At 31.0% G+C, this 21,249-nt stretch overlaps 1 protein-coding gene across 1 annotated transcript; it reads right to left on the bottom strand.

The window, feature by feature from the left end:
- Positions 1 to 5,252: 5,252 nt before the first annotated feature.
- On the bottom strand, positions 5,253 to 17,498 carry sff (BRSK family serine/threonine-protein kinase sugar-free frosting). The gene is made up of 24 exons (XM_077429409.1): positions 16,731 to 17,498; positions 15,636 to 15,816; positions 15,417 to 15,557; positions 15,189 to 15,339; positions 14,881 to 15,096; positions 10,957 to 11,091; positions 10,790 to 10,854; positions 10,564 to 10,708; positions 10,399 to 10,475; positions 10,171 to 10,313; positions 10,044 to 10,098; positions 9,834 to 9,919; positions 9,025 to 9,189; positions 8,868 to 8,954; positions 8,683 to 8,796; positions 8,425 to 8,591; positions 8,238 to 8,342; positions 8,076 to 8,157; positions 7,865 to 8,002; positions 6,532 to 6,608; positions 6,374 to 6,460; positions 6,197 to 6,298; positions 5,495 to 5,639; positions 5,253 to 5,404 (listed from the first exon to the last, which is right to left on the bottom strand). Exons 1-24 carry the CDS (start codon positions 16,816 to 16,818, stop codon positions 5,253 to 5,255), a joined length of 2,904 nt encoding a protein of 967 aa, XP_077285535.1. The 5' UTR covers positions 16,819 to 17,498.
- Between the last annotated feature and the right edge of the window lie 3,751 nt (positions 17,499 to 21,249).

The following is a 21,249-nucleotide window of genomic DNA, read 5'->3' as shown; positions in this document are numbered from 1 at the left end:
GATCACCTGATCTCTCGTTCCCGCCAAAATGGTCTCTACGAATGAATGAGCCGTATGCAACGGCCAATGGCATCGCCTGACTCATCGACCAATAGTTGTGGAGCGCAAACGGGTATAAATATGGGGCGCTCTCGGCTTGGAAACCATTCCGTCCTGGAGCGCCGACGAGAGTACACGATTAACACCTTCTACAAGACTCCTGCGTCTTTATCTCCGATTCTGGAAGCCCCCTCTTCACGTCCACGCAACAGTAATAAAGCAATATCAAAGACTCCCACCTTTTATTTTTTTTTATATTTATTATTAATGAATTATTTTCTTGCAGATTGTAGTATGTATAATAAAAAAAAAAGTGTTTTCTCCCACTTAATAGAAGAATCTTGATAATGAAGTTGAGCTTTCAGCTTCATTAGAAGAAATGCTATTGATCTTATAGTATACAATATAAAACTAATGGATTGTATTGTTATATATTTTGGTAATGGCAACTTAATATAGATTGAACCTTCTTTGTAGAATAATATCTAAATTTTTGATAAGAAATAAGAAAAATAAAGTAAAAAGGGAACCAAGGTTGCAGCTTTTCTATTGACACTTAAAGCTTATCAGACTTATTCATTAAGGGTTTATACCATGTCACGACGGGGTGTTGTACGTTCGCCAACCATGACATACACGCTATCTGTAAGGAAAAATCGAAATTTTCTTATAGGAACTTCCCTAGCCGTACAAGCCCAGGAAGTCAGCCAAACTTTTTCAGGTTTTTGGCCGAACCCCAAACCAAAGCCACATCGGATTCCCGACATTGAACAATTTAAAATTAATATATATGCATATTATGTACAAACCTTCTGATAGAATGTTTCACTCGTTACGTGTATTAATTAACTCAAATGCTGCGATATATTGTTTTGATTATACATATTTATAAAAAACGACTCATTTTGTCACTTTTCATTTTTGATGTATTAATAAAGTAAATCAATTTGTAGTTTGAATTAAAAATGTTTTTGTAACAGAAATAAATATTATCACCTCCTAGCATCTGTTGTTCGTTTCGTTGAGTTAAATATTATTATTATAATATTTAATAGTGCTATAATTTAATGTAATAATGTAAATTTATTCACTATCAAACAGATAATTTGATATTTGCTTTTTTTTATTATCTCCATGGTTACTAACATCCTGTTTATATTTTATGTATAAAAATATGATGATATTTTTGTATATATCTGTTTATAAAATTGATTTAAGCAAAATTTTTTCTTAAATAGTAAATGTTTTAATTATCTAATAAATTATCAATTTGAAAAAATAAATTGAATATTGCATTAGTTTTAATAGAACAGTGATAATTGTTAGGAACATAAGGATGAAATAATGTTGCAATGATGAAAATAAAAACTTATATACGCACATATGTATGTACATACATATATTACATATTTTGTAATAAGAATATTTGAATAATTAATTATTTATTTATCAATCAGTATTTATACAATGCAAAATTACAATTTCCGAGCAAATATACTTAATAATTACATAATAAAATATTTGATATATCTTTACATTGTATGCATTGAAGATTGTGTGATATTTATGTTATAACACAAGCTGATGTATTAAAAAAAACCAAACGTTCAAATCATGGCCTCACCATGGCTTTAAGATGAGTATTTTTCAAGTAACGCTAGTTTCACATATATGTATAAGCAATATTCGTTCATACTACATCCTTACTTACATATACCATATAACTTTTCAAATTCCACATACGTACAGACATTCGGGCGATCATTGTTCGTTCTCAAAACACTTTTTTATTACTATTGTTAATGAATCAAGTTTTATACTATGCGATGAAAAGTATAAATCAATTGGTTTGTTGTGCGTTTCAAGTAATTTCAATATGTACGTGAAGTACAGTTTACATAGCAATGTGAAGGGAAATGACAGTCCAAATATTAAACGTGTTCCAAAGCTATTTTTTTTATAGTTATTCTCTAATTGAAATTGTTTTGCTTTTTGTTATTATTTTATTTTCTTCGGTACAAATTTTCTACACTTATTTAATGTTCGAATGAATTTTTTTGTGGCCGAGTGTGATATTTTTTTTAATAGTGAGATAATGCAGTTTATATACACACAATTTACAAAACATAACAAAGTAATACATTTTCAACATTACAAATAACAAGCTTATTTTACTTCGTAAAAATGAAACTACGATGGTACAAATATATTAAACAAATAAAATACAAACATAATAAATACTTTTTCACAAACATAACACATGAAACAATATATAATAATGATTGCAGTAACTGAAATAATTTCGAACGAAACGTTAATATTTACTAAAATAATATCAATTTTTCTATACATTCAAATTTTTATCCTTTCATGTATACTTTTTAACCAAAACTATGTATTTATGTATTATAATTTTAATTTGGTACAGTGCTAATTATATTTTAGATATAGAATATTTGAGATTCACATGCACAACTCAAAATCTTTATAAATGTAATGGATGTAGAGCCGTTGATGAAAATGTTATGTGTTAATTTTGAACATTAAAAATTGACTAGTACATTTACATGTAATAGCTTAACAGCATACAGTTGATAAAAATATCAATAAAACAACAAGAAAGTAAAATATTTAAGTTGATTTAAAAAATTTAAGCCTTATGCTATTAATTGTTACTCAATTTTTGAGAAATATAAATATGAAATAAAATGAACGTATTGCACAAATTACAACGCAAATTATATTAAAACACAAAGTCATACTTACATACGTAAACTCACCTCAAAATTAAATTTGATCAATAAATCAGTTTCAACTTAACACTAATAAGTACATACATATTTATATATGTATAGTATAAACAGATTGTTTTTCGAAAAGAGAGTAAATTTTATGAAATGAAATATTTTGCTTTAATAATTTCATTTTTTTTACGTATATATTGCACAATTGCCTTCTTTAAGGTTTACATAACTGCATTGTTTTCTCCTATCATTCACTTTCTAAACTTTCTTAACCAATCTTATATTAAACGGAAATTAAGCAAGATATATTCAATATTTCATACAAATTTAACATTATGCAACGCAATAACATACAAATTTGTTCAATCGCTAACTCAATTTCTTTTATCTAAAGCACATGAGAAAATCAAATTATAAATTAGCCTAAAGTTCAAAAGCAGTTAATTTTGCCTAGTTTTAAGTTATAGTACACGACTTTCTCTTTAAATATACAATTTATATAGGAATTCATATATATATTTATCTTTTGCTTTAGAACACTACTATATTCAACATACACAATATGGCAGGCATTTTTTTTATCAAACATTTTTTTCTCAATATAATCAGTTATTTAGAAATGTATACACACTTGAACAAGGCCCGCTTGTGTTGTAGATGACTAATACAAGTTACCTCGATACGATTTTTTCACAGCGAGTTCTCTCAGTTATAACTTCTTCCAAACAAATTACATTGAAAACACTGAAAGAATTTTCCCAGACAAAAATAAATATTAAAGAGCTCTGTCGAATTACAATTTTCCGAATGAATAGCACGTGTAAATATGTATGTATATTATAACATAACATTCCATCCATTCAAATGGCTTATTTCGATCAGAATATGTGTGCAAGCAAGAGAATTGGATATATTGAATTAGTTACCCATAGCGTTTCAATTTTTTTTATTTAATTACAATTAAAAAATTATATTAACGTTAATCATGAAATGTGAATATGGAAAAGATTAATTTTTTAACATCAAGAGATATATTGATTTATTATACTTTTAAATTGACTTTCAAGGCTCTATCAAAATGATATTTTAAAAATAATCATTGAGTTTTTTTTTTTAAATTTTTCAGTAATCTATAGGTACAGTATAATACATATATACGCACTATAACACAAAGTATATTTGTCCATAGAAGAAATGTGTTCCTGACGTACTTTCTGTAAACATTGTTTTTGATTTTAACATTTTACAAGATTTCAATCGCCATTCATACAAGTATATTAAAGTATCTGTTATTTGAATACTAATCCAATGATCGTTATATGTACGGTAAGTATAATATTATCAAAGCAAATCATAAAATTAATAAAGTTTAATTAAATGTTGTGTAATACATACTGTATTTCACAAAAATGAAAACTAAAATTTTCATAAGGTGATTTATGGATTCAAAAAATGTAATAGTCGATGTAACCCTATGGTCTATTTTATACACAATTAAACGATAAATCAAAGCATCGAATTAAACGGCAGTCATGTACAAATGGTAGCTCGGTATTGTCAGTGTCCATCATTTAATTCTATGTTTTGACTAAGGTGCCATTATTATTCACGCATTAGACAATACTTTCAAAATTAACGCTATTGAAAATTTATGTAAACATCGATGTGTTAAAATATAGTACAGAATTGTTCAAATTTTCATCATGTAGGTATATATATAATATTATTACATAAATATATTTATGTATGTATACGTATTTTTTATACATTTAATAGTATTTTGATACAATTTATTTTCAATAGCAATAAATAGTACACACATATACATAGAAAGAAACCATGGTGATTGGACTTTCAATTGTTGAAAGTGTGCTTAAATGCTCTATAAAGTTTTGTATAATTTACACAATTTTATTTATTTATTAATTTACGGCTATTACATCAAATCAACAGAACAACTTTTTGATTTGTAAAAAAAATATGCATTTATGAAAAAAATATTGGCATTATAACATTTAATTTATTAAGATAATTTTATCTCAAATGCATAAAAAAATATGTCAGACTACTAATATGCATTTTAATTATTTTACAAAATGGCATGAATCACAATATATTCGTAGTAAAAACACACGTTGATATGTGTGTATGTGTTCACGTGAGTTGCACTTAAATCTTTTCGCTTACAACTTCACAAAGCCTTCACATTTTAATTGATTTATAATCGTGCCAGAGCATATGAAGTATGGTTTTAGACAGTTATATCTAAATAAATATTTATATATGTATGTATATAGCGAAGTGTGTGCTGAAATGTGTTAATAATCATAAAATTGCAAGAATACAGATACTCACGTGTCCACACACACATGCATACATATTGTGTTGTTTAATTTTCATTCTAAACCAAAACTTCCTATGCAGTATGGTTATTGTAAAAATAAAGATAATGTATATTGGTGTTTTGTTTTATGGATCAGAGCCTTTAGATAAGGTTATATGTTGATGATGATCGGGAGTGTGATGTTGATGTTGATGTTCACGAGAACACGGGCTATCTTCCCGGTTGCTCATTCCTCGCCATGCTTCCTTGCACTCCGAAGAAGATCTTTTTGTATGACCTGTATATTGATATTTATAATATTCATTTGCAAAGCAATACTTTATTATAATATGGAAACGATTTTATAAATTTCTATGTATAACAGAACCTCTATCAGAATCTCTGCATGCACGGCGTAGAGCTCCCTGATCTAGTGAACTTGAAGCGGTTGAAGCTCGAGTAGAAGCATTTCCACCTCCACCAGATCCTGACGAAGCTCTTCTAGAATTTGCTCCTCCAGATTTTACCCCACACTATTGAAACATTAATATAAAAATTATTAGTTCATCTATGTACTACAAGAATCTAATATACGTACATATTTAGATATGTATATAAAAATTTATTTAAATGTTTTATGCTATTCATTTTTATATAGAAAAATATATGCTTCAATTTGTAATATAATTATTATGTAACTCAGCTTAATATTATAGTATGTTGATAAGTGTAATTCTAGTTTGAAGATCATGCTTTAAAAGTCAATAAATTCTCTTTATCCTTTTAAATTTTATATAATTTTGCAATTGATATTATGTATTAGATGTATTATGAGCATTTATAAGGATTGTAAATAGGTTTTTGAACTCTTTTTCCTATTATGTTGTAGAATAACATTAGAATAATATAATACTATGATTACTAACCAAATTAAATTACATTGTAAAATAGAAAATGATCAGTAGATCAGTAGCTATTAAAATAGATATAAGTTGTATTGTGAACATAATTTCGTAATAATAAAAAGCATTTAAAAATCAAATATAATTTTGTAATTAATTGTTATAAAAAGAGAACAAATATAAATTACTACTGGATTAGAACAAGATGCTACAGATGACGATGATCCGTTTTGGTTTTGATTTGTGTATCTTGTTGTATTTCCGTTGCCGGAATCGGCTGTATCACCGTTCTGAAATTGTTATATGCACGACTTATTATTTATTTCACAATCATTATTAAATAATTAACGAGAAATATTTTAAACCTGATGCACTCCATCCATAGAGGAGTGGGATGTGGGACTTTTAACTTGATCGAATACTGAAGAATCACAACTACCAAGATCGGTCGGCTGCAAAAATTTATAGAATCGTCACGATTTGAAAATTATTTGAAATTTGTTAGCGTATCTATGTATCTCACTTGTCTTGGTGCTTGCAATCTATCACAGCTGTCTGTAGAACCTCCACTTAAACTCTCACTGGTTGACTCTGTACCGCCTGTAAAAGCAATTTGTTTTTTGTATGTAGTTTATTATTTATTTACTTATTTAATTTTGGATATTTGGCTAATTTAATACATACTTTACACGTTTATATTTATCTTAATTACATATGTAACTCTAAAACTATACATATGCTAAACTTATGCATGTAGTGTCTAGGGATCCCAAATATTCGTCGACTCCGACTATTCGAATATCGAATAGTAAATCAAGAAAAATTCAAATATTCGAAAATTAAAAAAAATGTAATTACACATGTACTAAGCATAAATTACATTATATTTATATATGCAATATATTACAATTAATAAAACATAATTTTAAGAAAATTAAAAAAAAAACATATAAAACTAAAATATACATATACACACATAAAATATAATTATTATTTAATTATTAATTTTAACTCCTTCTACTGTTATTAAAGATGCACTAATTTTGCTTAATTCTTTGATTGCGGTTTCATCGGGAGTAAGAACAACAATTAAAATTTTCAAAATATCAATTTCATTCTTAGAAACAGTATTGAAATTATATGTTTACACTTTCGTAAACTTGAATAAATCGCCTTATCATAGTGGCTATTGAATTCCAACTCATTTTTACATCCAATAATAATTTCAATGTTTTATTTTCTTTTTTCGTTATGATTTCTTCTAAAAATGTATTTTTCTGATGTTTTCTAAAATTTCGTAGATATTATTATCGATCGAAAAATGATTTTCTTCAAACCTTTCCGTATTTAATGAATAAAAATCCGTTTCTTCACATGTAGACATTTCATCTTTCTCGTTATCTTTATTTTCATCACAATTATCCCCATTACATATTTAATTTTCTTCATAATCGTCGACTTCGTCGTCATCACTCTTTTCATTTTGATTTTGTGTATTTATTTTATAAAAAAATATATACACGAATAATATTCGAATAGTTGATGAAATATTCGAATAACGAATGGCTGAAAAATCAGACGAATAATTCGAATATTCGATTGGGTTCCCTAGTAGTGTCCCTCACAGAGGTGTCTCACAAGAATGCATCCACGGTCTTAGAAGACCTGACACACTCGGGGAAGGTATTGTACATGAGCACACCCCTGTGAAAGACACCGCCAGCTGTCTTCCTTTTCCTTGATTTACCTACAACTAAATTGTTCTTATATCTAGTATAAAAAGTATGGATATCACTATAAAAATTATTAATGAAAATATTTAGGGTTTTTTTTTGTGATTTTGCGGTGATAAATACCTAGCGAATGGCCAGGTGGATGTTTACGTGGAGCACGTGGAGATCTTGGAGGTGCTGGTCTAGATCCTGAGCCTCCCATTGGCCGACATACACATCCTTGTATATGCTCGCAAACTCTTCGGAAGCGTCTAATATTACCTAAAAAATAGTAGGTGACAAGTGAGATATGTATTTTGTTGGAAAATAACTTTTTATATAGATTATGTATTACCTGAAAGCAGCGTAAATGTTATAGCGTATAAGTATTCCTTTCCGTTTTCTCCGGCTTGTTTTGTTATCGTTGAAATGTCAACCTAAAAATAGTAAATACATTTAATATATTGATTCATTGTTTTGTATAATTTAATAATTGTTTATTTATACTGATATTTACTTGAAATCTAACGTGTCTTTGAAACATAGCGGGTGCCGTAGAACCTCTTTTGTATTCTACTCTAAAGGACATGGGGCTTAATACACTGTGAGATAATTCTGCTATCTACAAAAAACAATTTTTGTTCAGTACACACTAGCATTAAAAATTTTAAGCTCATTATTATAAAAAAACTTAGAACACTAACACTTAAGAATGCGTGTATAAGATCGGCTTTCACCGTAGCTAAAGGTTTTCCTTTCACAAGTACTGTAAAGGTTTCATCTTTTTCTGTAGCCATTAGAGAACCAAACCATGATTTTTTCGTCAACTCTGGCGATGATTCTGGCGTTAAGTGAACTTCTTCCGAGGATGCTGCAAATATTTAATAAAATACTCAATTTGTCATATCGTTTAATATATGGAAATATATCGTTTAATATATGTAAATCAAAAGCATGTATACCTTGCATTTTTCTCCGGTGGAATCGAGGTGAACCTAAGAATGAATTTTTGATTGTGGTTAAACGGGCACGCCAATGAGGTGGTGTCGGTGAAGCTGGTGGTGTTAACACCATTCCTAAAAAAATCAATCAGGTTAACGCTAGAAACATAAAGGTAAATCAAATTCACCACAAAATAATATGAAACCTGTTAAAGTTCCAAGATTTCCAAACATTCCACTGGTTCCACTTGTTTGCGTTGTATTTCCCGGTAGCGAACACCTTTCTCTACCATCTGTATAAATAATAATATTCGTTAAACACCGATCGATATGTAGATAATATGAGTATACCGTTATTATAACCTCGTGATGTAATATCACTTCCACCGAGTGATGTTGGAGATGCACCTCCTGATCGGACATTGCTTCCGCTGGCTGATGAGTTTCTCACGTCACCTGAGTTTCCTTTACTCGGTGGAAGTAGATGTGAATCATTTATAATAATAACACCTTCACTGGGATCTCCAGCTAAAGCGTTAGATAAAAAAAAAATATAAATTGAAATGTAGAAACTTTAATAGTTACTTCGGATTGATGTCGACAATTAATCACAAGATACATGATTATCACATTTGATTTGATAATTTTATGATTCGATGACATCTTCACTTTCATTATGGAAATATCGAAATTTTCTTATAACTAAATCATGAGAAGACTTTATTGTAATCAAACTTGGACAGGTTTTTGGCAGAACCTAATCCGAAGCAACAACGGACTCCAATGTTTGAACATTCGAAATTCGTATATAAGTTGAATATGTTTTAAAATATTAACTGGAAGGTTTTATTAAGAAGGAAAATTTATTTTCAATATTGATATTAAAATAATAATTTAAAAACAATTTTATGGAATATATTAAAAATATTTTTGTGACTTCACCTATCATCTATTGTTCATTTATACAATAATCATAATTAATTTAATAATATATTAGAAAATACATACTTATTAAATAATTGCTTATTAAATGTGAATATATTTTTTTTTAAATTATATACATCTTATAAATAAAGATATGTATGTCATTATAATTGCACCATAAATTGAAATAAAATTTATAGATACTTATGTATATGCATGTATTATACATATGTATTACTAAAACTTACTGATATTCAAACTAATAGTGGGACCCGTAGAGTTTGCTCTTTGATGGTGATGTGAGTGAGCTGCTGGATGTTCACGTGGTGTTCCACTTGGACTCTGGCCAGCCGATAAAGAAGTTCCACCTACAATTTAAATTAATTATAAATCTGCTAATGATTTGCTATATATAAAATAAATTAAATATACTACACCAACCATGGGTTTGAGGTGACATTGGAGATGGTGGAGTGCCTCCAAGAGAGGATACTCTATGAGAGTGGCCATGTCCTGTAAATTTAACTGCGTTTAGCATAAATACTGATACATTCATTAGAAAATTCTCAATATAATTGAAATAACCTTGGTGTGAGAAGTGAAGTGGACTAGAGGCACTTGATCTGGCAGGACTAGCGGATGTAGAATGAGTCGCTGTGGATGGTGATCTTCGACCTTCACCACCTGCTGATCTCCTTCCACTTCCTGGTTGTCTACACGACAACATACTAAAACAATAATCGTCAAATGTATACAGTTCATAATATATAATACATACGTTGATATGCTAATACATTTTGCAATCAAGCTTACTTGTATTGCTGTCTTCTCGGTGTGAGGGGAGAGCCTTCGCTTATCTGACCAAATTGAATATTTGATTGCCCATTCAACTGTGCGACAAAATCAACATATTAGGACATATCCATACATCTACGTATATTGTATTTATTGTACAAAAAAAGTTTGAAATATTACCACTTTGCACGTATCTATTCTTTTTCTTGGAGGATCACCGCTGTCTACCGCACGACTTCTAAGTAATGAATCAGTATCATCTTCAAAAGCAGGTCTCCGTCTTTTCCTCTCCAACAGCAAAAAATATATTACCTTTTCAGTATTATGGCTGAAAAAAATGAAAGACATTTTTGCACCTATAATTAATAATTATTCAAATATAAATGTTTAAAAATATTATAAAACCAACCTAGTACTTAAAAGTTCTTGTATTAATTTTTCTCTATGCTTGAAACAGCCTAAACTTGATATTGCCTGGAAATGGTTGACGATATGTTTGAATTTAATTTTATAAAAATACTTAATTTACATTTGCCAATGAATATTGTTTCATAATTTTCATATATAATATATTACTTGTAAAACATCAGGATCCATGGCTTCTACTGAGGGTATAATGTGCGTTTGTACCACTTCCATCATAGGTAATTCTAATTCAAGTTCACCCTTGCCACCTGCAGTTACCCATGGATGTCTATTTATGTCAGCTAGCTGTTGAAGAAAAACGAAATAAATTTAGATCTGAATAAAAATTATTAACAATGTACTTATTTATATTACATATTGTATATTTTATTCGAACATTATGAAAAAATGGAAAATAATCGATTGTAATAAGTTTTAGAACACTTATTAAATTCCTCGTAATAATGAGCAATAACTATCTTAATAAGATATACATATGCACATCAAAAGTGAGCTAGTTCATTATTTATGATAAGATGAACTCAATATTTAGCTAAATATTTTTAGTTCCAAATTCTTGCCAAATGTGGTAGGACTTTTTTTATGTAATTTTGAAGCATCGTGATGAAAATCTAAAGAAAAATAGATAAAATGAAGTTTGTAGGTGTTTTATTGACGAAAATTTTTAAATTACTCATTTTTACTTATTTATTTTATTTACCACTGTTCAGAGGTACATACATATAATATAATATAAAGATTTATATTGCGGTTAGAAAAAATATACAATAACAATTAAAATATGAAAATCACTACGGTGCGGTGCAAGCGCTCGACAATCACCAGATAGACTGAACGACAGATTAACTAGATGGCAGCTTTAAACGCAATTCTCGTCTTCTCGAATGATAGATTACACATCAGATGACGAGTAACCTTTTGATGTACACAGATGCAATTATTAAAATTGAGTTGGATCTTTCTGGCGAGTTTAATAAGGCAAGATTCGGAACTTCGAATCTTGCCTTATTAAACTCGACAGAAAGATCCAACTCAATTTTAATAATTGCATCTGTGCACATCGAAAGGTTACTCGTCATCTGATGTGCAATCTATCATTCGAGAAGACGAGAATTGCGTTTAAAGCTGCCATCCAGTTTATCTGTCGTTCAGTCCGTCTGGTGATTGTCGAGCGCTTCCACCAAACCCAAATCACTATTATTTTTTTTGGATTCAGTGCACCGATTAGGACACTCCGAAAAATGTGTATGTACATCAGTGGCGGACGGTGGGTGTTAATACCGGGTGTGCTGTGTATGCCGTAGGGCATAGGGTATAAAATTAGCAATTAAAAAAAAATACTCGTTTTGCATTACAAAAATGTTTAATTTATTAGTTATTTATACATAAGTTCAATGCGACGTTTCTGAGACATAAACTTTTCAATCACGTCTGCATAGAATGTGTCTTTCTGTTTTAATTCCACCAATAACTTTTTTTCTATTGAAATTAAGCTAAGGCCACATAATCTATCTTGACCTTGCGTACCTCTATAGCAAGTTTTTATTCTTTTCAGCGCCGAAAAAGAACGTTCTGCTGAAGCTGTACTGCTTGGTATCGTTAATATTAATTCTCCCAGCATAAACACCTCTTTAAAACCAGATTCGAGGTTATTTTTTGTCATGAATTGTATTAATTCATGAACAGGTTTCTCTGAAAATTCAGAGCTGGAATATAGCACAATGAGTTCGTTTTTCAATCGAATATAATCAAACAGTGATCCATAAAAATCTTTTAATTTATTAATTAAAACATTTGGAAAATTTTCTTTATATTCGTCATATTTATCATTACAAAGAAGGTGAAAATATTCTAATTTGGAAAGTGAAGAATATCTACATTCGACTTGTGCGATTATGCTATCAACTATTTTGAAATATAATTGACGAAATGAAGTTTTATCTTCTACTTCTGAATAATTTTTTAATCTTTGTGGCCTACGATCATGATCATCATTTTTTTCATTTAAATAATTATTCCATAACATTTCAAAATTATTATCCCTTTCGTATTTCAGTTGCTGCAAAACATCATTAATTTTTTTACAACAATATAAAACGTCCGAAGATTTAGATTGAAGAATGTTATACAAAACATCAGTTATTCCAAACAGTTTTGAAAAAAATTGAAGAAGTTTAATTGTTTGAAAATCCTCTAAAAAGCCTAAAAACCCTCGTGCTTTTATAACAGTATCTGTGTCCCATAATTCACAATTTTCTATAACATGTCGAAAAAAATCTGTAAATTGACTTCTGTATTGTTGTACTGTGCTACTTAAACGAGATGTAAAATTCCACCTTGTGGGTGAATACTCTTTTGGAAGATTTTGAAAAGTATGTAGACAATCCATTTAAAGTTTGAAAAAATGATTTACTTTCTTTAATATCAGAAAGACCTTGCTGCAATACTAAATTCAATACATGAGCATAACAGTGTGTAAAAAGAGCAAAAGGATAAGCATTGAGGACTTTGGATTGCAAACCATTTACGTGTCCACTCATTACACTTGCTCCATCATAAGTCTGTCCAACCAATTTGTCTTGAATTTTAAATTCTTCAACTATGTTCACCACGTGACGGAATAGACCATTAGATGTTTTATCAGCACTAACGTCTGTAAAACTAATAAACCGTTCATGTACATTGCCTTTACATACAAAACGTAAAACTGTTGAGAGCTGTGATTTTGTCATTATATCTGAAGTTTCATCGAGAATAATAGCAACAAAACTTGCTGACTCTACTTCATTTTTTATATGAACTTTAATAACATGAGCGATTGCTTCGATTATGTCATTTTGTATACTTGGAGAAGTACCACGAAAGGTAGTAGCAGTATTTAAATGAGTATCTAAAACAGAATCATATTCTCGAAGAGCATTTAGATATTCAATGTAATTGCCTTTGTTTACGGAATTACATGACTCGTCGTGACCTCGCAGGGACAGTTCTTGTTTTCCTAGATAGATTATTGCGTTAATAATTCGTTTTAAAACATCTCTATTTTTATTTACTTGTTCATTATGTCGACTTATTTCGGCTTTACGTTGACTGTCAATTAATACGTCGATTCGTTGTTTGCCAAACATTTGTATGGAAAGAAATGATTGAACGTGTGCCTGCGATCCTTCGTGTTTCTTCAGTGCTGCTGTCAAATGGTTGAGATCAGCAAATCCTTCTTTGTTCCACACATTAATATCTTTGGAGAACAATAAACATGGCCAGCAGAAAAGTTTGGATCGAATTTCACAGCCTGTAATCCATTCGAATTTTTTATAATTTGAAACGCAAAAATGTCTAGTGTAAACTTTTGTTTTTTCTTTATGCAAACTGGATAAATTTGGAAGAGACGGACACGGTTTCCCATCTTTAATTATTTTTAATTTTATCTCAAAACTTCTATTTGAAAACGGAATAGTTAAAATGTCTTGAACACTGTTAGCCATTATTAGTTATTAGAGGTAATAATATGACCATAAAAATACGAATGTGCGAAAAAGTACGAGACCACGTGTCGCATCGCATTGGTCAATTGCCGACTGTTGCGCGGTGCTCTGAAGTCGTAGCACACCGTACGTCTTAATATCGCGAACAAACCTATACAAGCGAATATCCGCCTGCACACTCCAACCAAACCCACCAATTTGCTGCACGGCATAGGTATTCTCTCGTCGCGGCGCACAAACTACATCTAACATCACACAACACGCTGCAGACTGCACACCACACCATACACCATACATTTAGCGCACGCGGTAAATACACCATACACATCAATGCCTGTTTATACAACAACACATTATTTTGTATTAAAATACTACTTTATGTGGTCTTTGGTTTTCACGGGTGTGCGCCGCACACCTAGCACACACCCAATATACGCCACTGATGTACATATACATATTAAATAGATAACGCCATCCTGTTTTTCATATATTCGTTTGAAAAAATGTGTGAATATGCGATATTGGAACGAGTTGCTTTGAATAAGTATTGATCATAGTATGTACTAAAAAATAAAATTAAAATACTAACTGTTAGTCTTTTATCTGGGTTGACTTCGATCATACCACGTAATAACGCTTGGCAATCTGGCGGTACAAAATGCGGTATGTGAAACACTCCTCGTTTAACTTTTTCTAACAATTGCCTTAAGTTATCATCGTCGAAAGGCAGGGCTCCAACCAATAATGCGTAAAGTATAACACCACAAGACCACACGTCAGCTCGTCTACCATCGTATTTTTCTCCCTAAAAGAGATACAACAAATACATTAAACCGTCCCATTTCTAAAACATCCCATTGTGTGGGTTAAAAATGCTACAAATAATATAATATTAACTCGGATGACTTCAGGACATGCATAGTGAGGTGATCCGCAAGAAGTTTCCAACAGGCAACCGGCTGGTTGTAACGAAGCCATACCAAAATCTGCAACTTTGATATTATTACGTTCGTCCAGTAGCAAGTTCTCCGGCTTCAAATCTCTATGGCTGAAACGATATTCAATACGCGCTGATTAGCTCAGTTATTGTAATCACGTTAAGACGTGGTTGAAATGTGTACAAACCATATCGAATGACTGTGGCAAAAGTCGAGGGCTGAAATGATTTGTCGGAAAAAGCGTCGTGCTTCTTTTGGCGTCAATCTTCCCTTTTTTACTAAATAATCGAAAAGTTCACCTCCTGAGACATGTTCTAGAACTAAATACCTGAAAGTTGAATAAAAAATTAAACAGCGTGCATTGAATAGTACAATAAAATATTTTTAATTAATTAAATTTACTAACAAATATTTATTGTTTTCATAAACATCTGAAAGACCAAGGACATGGGGATGGTCAATTAATTTCATGATTGCTATTTCCCGTTCTACTTTCATTAAAACGGATTCGCTCAGTTTTTCTCTATTTATAATTTTAATAGCAACCTTTTTTCCTAACACGCAATGGACACCTAGTTTGACAAGACCTGTAAAATAAGCAACGACTTTAAAAATATGTTTTTATCATGCAAGCATGAATGCTTTTAATAGCACTTTGGGAAAACATTAGTAATATTTTTTCCCATTGGTATTTGTATCATAAACATTTATATTACAAATCAAAATATCAACATAAATATATAACTTTCAACATAATATATGTACACATGTACCTATTATTTGTTTCTAAAGTTTGACGTTAAAGTATTAAAGGGGTTTTTTTTTTAACTTTAATGAATTTCAAAACCAAAATGGTATACAGAATATAAAATTTTGTAATTTAAATGTAGCCTTAATTATTTTCAGATTCGGAAAATTCAGTTTTTTCTTGACGCTTGCGAAAATGGGGATATGAAATAAATTTAAAATGTGCAATATTTTAATATTATAAACGTTTAATAAATTTAATCAAAATTAATGCTACATATAAGCAGAGATATATTCTTTAAATCGATTATCAAAAATGTAGTTTATCTTTTATATTGAGTAATTTGATAATAGCACCGTAATCAAAGGGAAATTTCAATAGTGTGTCATATTTTTCCATATAAATAAATTTTTGGTACTATTTGTTATAATAAGACCAAAATTATAAAATAGAAACTTAAAATAGTTTTGCATAATATTTACATTATTTGATTCAACTACATATTAATCAATTGTTATCGCTTCTCCAATTAAATATAATAAACGATAATAAAGTACTAATATAAATAATATAATAAATTAATGAACGTAATAAAAAAAATAAAAAAAATGTAATAAACATAAAAATAAATATAAATGTAATACATAAATAAATGTAATATAATAAATGTAATAAACGATAATAAAGTACCTACTTCGGATTTCTGAAATTCATACATCAGTCAGACAATAGATACATATTTGCAATAATTACCTGTTTGTCCCTTCCCCAGGGTTTTCTCGAGCCTGTAAGGCCCAACGTACTGTTGGCCCTCGCTGCTGCCACAATTCTCCTTCTGCATCTTTCCCAGGTGTCGGAATCAAACGATAATTAAACGAACAACCACCCCTTTCCGATCTCCCACACACTCACTCACTCACACGCACACACTAACAGATATAATATGTAACAAACACTGGAAAATTGATAAAATCGGTAACAGTTATACGAGTGGCGGCTTTAAACGGACATCGTATTTCACCTGCAGATGGTCATCTTCACCGACCATCTGTCGAGTTCGCAAAGGATCCTGTCGCCGCTGTCTTTCGTCACGTCCATGCCGGCCGAAATTCTTCGCAACCGTCTCTTGATCATCTTTCAGCGAGTTTCAGCCGGCTGGTCACTGCTCACTTGAGTCCACGGCCCTCTATGTTCGCACCACCATTTCAGCTGGACGTGACTACTTTTGAAAATGCACATACATATGTGCATCCGCGACCGGAAATCGATCGAGGGAACCGATCGAATCGATCGATCGTGGGGCGCGCCGGTCACCCCGAATAGGGGTGCATTTGGTATTCGATGAAGATGTCGTCGACCGGGGACACACACACACACTCGGCAATATAATATTTGCACGGGAAGTGGTAGCCGCAGTGGCACTAGTAAAGCGTTACGTGTATAAACACATGTTTGTGGTAAAAATCAATACGGCGGGGTTGGGGCGCGCCGGTAGGCGGGGGTGGAACCCCACAAACCCCCCATCCAGTTCACCCCTTTTACCCTTATGTTTTCCAGCCTGAGTTTGCGCAATCCCTTATCCAATTCTATATCCTACTTCACCCAACTAAACCCTTTCATGATCCTCATGTACTTACATAAATTACTTTATTTTTCCCTTTTAAGGTCTCATCTTTATTTTGCCTCAATTATCTGGTCACCTTTTTATATTTTTCTAGCTGAACCCTTTTCACCTTTTTTTTTTTGTAATTTTACTTTTTTATATCACCATGTGGTGCTCACTGTAAATGGAATATTATATTTTTATTTATGTTTATTATTATTTTTTCTCTCATTATACAACTTTCTTTTTATATTTTATTCTGTATGTGTGCCTATTTAAATAAAATAAAATAAAATGCCATAATAACGCATGCAATTCCCGTTCCCGTTCCCGTTCCCGTTCTCGTTCCCGTTCCCGTTCTTATTCCCGTTTCCATTTGTCGGAAAAACGCAGGTAGCGAACACATTTGAAATTATTGCGTTGCACTGACACTCATTCCCGTTTTTCTTTCACAGTAATCTTCCCGGACATGCACACAACAAATCCTGAAAGTTTCATCGTAATCGGTTCAGTGGTTTAGCAGCCTATTCAAGACACACACACACACATAGACAGATATCCCATATTAATTGTACTGAAAATATCCAACTAAAATTGATCAAATCTTCGCCCATACTATTGTTCCCGATATTTTAAAACTCCTATCCTTTAACAATCTTTATGTCAAGCGACGACTCATTGATGCTTAGAGACGCGTATTTTGGGCATTTTGCTATTAATGCTTAATTGATGCTAAAATTCAGTTTAGATGCTAAATTCGTAAAATATGCGAATAGATGCTAAAATAACAAACAAAAGTGAAATTTGCATAAAATTTATAAAGTAATAGACAATTTAGAAGGGTCTTCCTATCCCATTGCCCATGTATTATGTGAAGAAATTGAGGGGATAAAACAGAGCTTGCAGTTTACCATAGACGGTATTTTTCCTGTCGAAACCAAGCAACTGCTTTTGTCTACTACTGAAAATAGTAGACAAAAGTGTGCATGCTAAAAGGTATTTTATTAAATACAATATAATTATTACCTATCGTCGCACAAATCTCAAAAAAGAATCTGTAGAAATATGCTCCATGTTGATTTTTAATAAATTTTAATTGGTATTATATTTTTATATTCATATTTTTTGTCTTTGTATTTTTATATTCATAGTTTTTTCATTGAAATTTAAATTCCAAAACATTTTTTAATTTTTCTATTATTTTTTAATTGTTGTGTTGTCTTTAAATTGTATACATATATGAATATACATTTTATTAAAATTCATCGAAATTTTTTATTATTTAAAATTAAACTCTTCATAAAAATAGATGCTAAAATTGACCATTTTTAATGCCCTAAAACGCTAAAATGCAAAATGAAAATGCTAAAATTGACAAAAATAGATGGCCAAAATACGTGTATCTACTGATGCTACATTCCTTTTTAAGCTTCTAAATGGTTTCCTTGATTGTCCCGATTTACTGAGTTTCAGGTTCCCAGTTAGATATACTAGACACGTTGCACTCTTTTCAATTAATCCTTTCAAAACCAATTCCCTAAAATATTCCTATCTACAGCGTGTTTATCGTATGTTTAACGGGAAGCTGAACAATGACATTGATCTATTCGGTGTTTCCTTGCATCAATTCAGGACTGCCATTGGGAGAGTTTTGATTGATTGATCCATTTCTATTTCTATTATATAATCATTATCCAATATTATATCAATTTATGTCTAGTTATGCCCTGTTCTATTTAGTCATGTTTTAGTTTTCATTCTTTTCTTTTTCATTTTTTTGTCTCTATGTACCATTGTATGTACATAATTTGTAAAAATCTATAATTGGGCTCGGATGTTATTTTGTTACATTTATTGTTTATTTTTATGGATTTCTAGATCTGTTGATTTTTCAATATCGATACACATCATTCGCTTATTGCATAAAAGGGAACTCGGTGGAAAAGCAGACATATCTACATATTAAATGTTGTATTTTTTTCCTATCATCCTATCATAAAACCATTTCGCAATTGAACTCCATCTCTGAAGTCTGTTTATTTCGTCAATATTTTAAAACGATTGGTCAGAAATTAAGAAATGTCTATGTAGTTGGTATAAATACATACATAGAACATTTATAAAATTCGAAAACATTTTTTTTTTAGATAAATATCATATTTTTATAAAACTTATCGAAGATTTCGTGTGATACTATTTACTATCTATTAGTAAAATCAATATGAGTATTATCTAATAAATATAATCGTTATCATTTTCGGTATAAGTAAATATTTAATTTTACTTTGTCATGAAAGGGTGACATTTTCCTGCTAAATATAATTTATCAAATATAAATAGTTAGTGTTTAATAACCAAGTATAATGATAAATAATTTCCACACAATAAAATGTATCTAATATATAATTTCGAAAGAGACTTTGTATGTAAGTATCTTTGGTTGGGAACTTCGTAAACAAAACAAAGTTTCCATCACGACAATTCAATTAGTTGAATATAATATTTTTTTCGATTAAAATAAATTGAATAAAAAAACAAATCTATATTTACTATTAGATTCGCCATGTTTAAGCTGTTTGTATTATAAATACTAAGCGAAGCCGGGTAAAACAACTAGTATTTAAATACATTTGAAAATTGTTTCGGATAATATGACAAAACTTTTTTTTTTTTTGACTCGGTGATTATTCCGCACAAAGCGATCTCGGACACGTCACTAAAATATCGACCACGGAACATCTGGCACCCGAAAATTACATTCATCATCCCACGCGAACTATCATACAAACGAGAGCTCGAGTACCAAATATTCTGAATTCACGGTTTTTTGTGGGAACGATTATCATGTGCGCGATCGCAATGTGCGAAATAATCCGTTTATCATTTTTTGTCCTTAAGTGGTATTATTAGACCGGTTCCCGGAAAGATGCACTAAATTGCACTGAATAGTAGAGCAGTTTAGAGAAGTCATATTTTTCAAAGGCGTTCAAAAAGAACCTACGCAATATAAAGGTTAGCACCCTCGAATAACATACAAATACCCCTTGACGCTTTTTTGAGGAATTGTATTGCGTTCGTTCTCCTTGAGCATCTTTGAAAGTTTGGATGTCTCGAGAGTGCAACTATCTCGAGTGCATTTTTCCGGTCACCTATTGACCTACCCATTTTTGATCTTACATAAAATTAGAATCTTTTGTGTATCTTTAAACATGTAAAGGTCTGTTCATACCTATCCAGCACGACCCGTATCCTGCAGGTGTCATGCAAGTGCGGATAGTATTCTTTGGTACATTATATGGACGTATTCATATTCCATTCGCGCATGCGCATTTACGCATTCATCCGCGTCCATATAGAATGTACCAAAGAATCAGTGCCAGCCTTAAACCCGATGGCGCTCTCGGGCAATTTTTTCTAAACACCCTTAGAAAGAACTTTGAATGGCTTTTGGCACTCTAATTTTAAATTTTAAAGCGCCTTTGACGCATCGTTCGGCGCCCTAAGTTATTTGGTGCCCTCGGGCGCTGCACGACCTAGCCCCCCCCCTAAAACCGGCACTGCAAAGAATACTATCTGCACTTGCATGACACCTGCAGGATACGGGTCGTGCTGAATAGGTATGAACAGACCTTAAATAGGTTACATCCCAAATGAGAACCGTTACCAGGA

The sequence above is a fragment of the Arctopsyche grandis genome, chromosome 4, assembly GCF_051622035.1.
Source record: "Arctopsyche grandis isolate Sample6627 chromosome 4, ASM5162203v2, whole genome shotgun sequence".
Classification (NCBI taxonomy): domain Eukaryota; kingdom Metazoa; phylum Arthropoda; class Insecta; order Trichoptera; family Hydropsychidae; genus Arctopsyche; species Arctopsyche grandis.
Note: the sequence above shows the minus strand (reverse complement) of the source record. Positions and strands in the feature narration are given on the sequence as shown.

Excerpts from the sequence above, each read along its gene's own strand:
- sff (XM_077429409.1), bottom strand. The coding sequence starts at position 16,818 with ATGCAGAAGGAGAATTGTGGCAGCAGCGAGGGCCAACAGTACGTTGGG. Across the intron at positions 15,558-15,635 it reads TATGAAAACAATAAATATTT|GTATTTAGTTCTAGAACATG; the intron begins GTTAGTAAATTT and ends TTCAACTTTCAG. Across the intron at positions 9,190-9,833 it reads CACTATTAGTTTGAATATCA|CTGGAGATCCCAGTGAAGGT; the intron begins GTAAGTTTTAGT and ends CTAACGCTTTAG.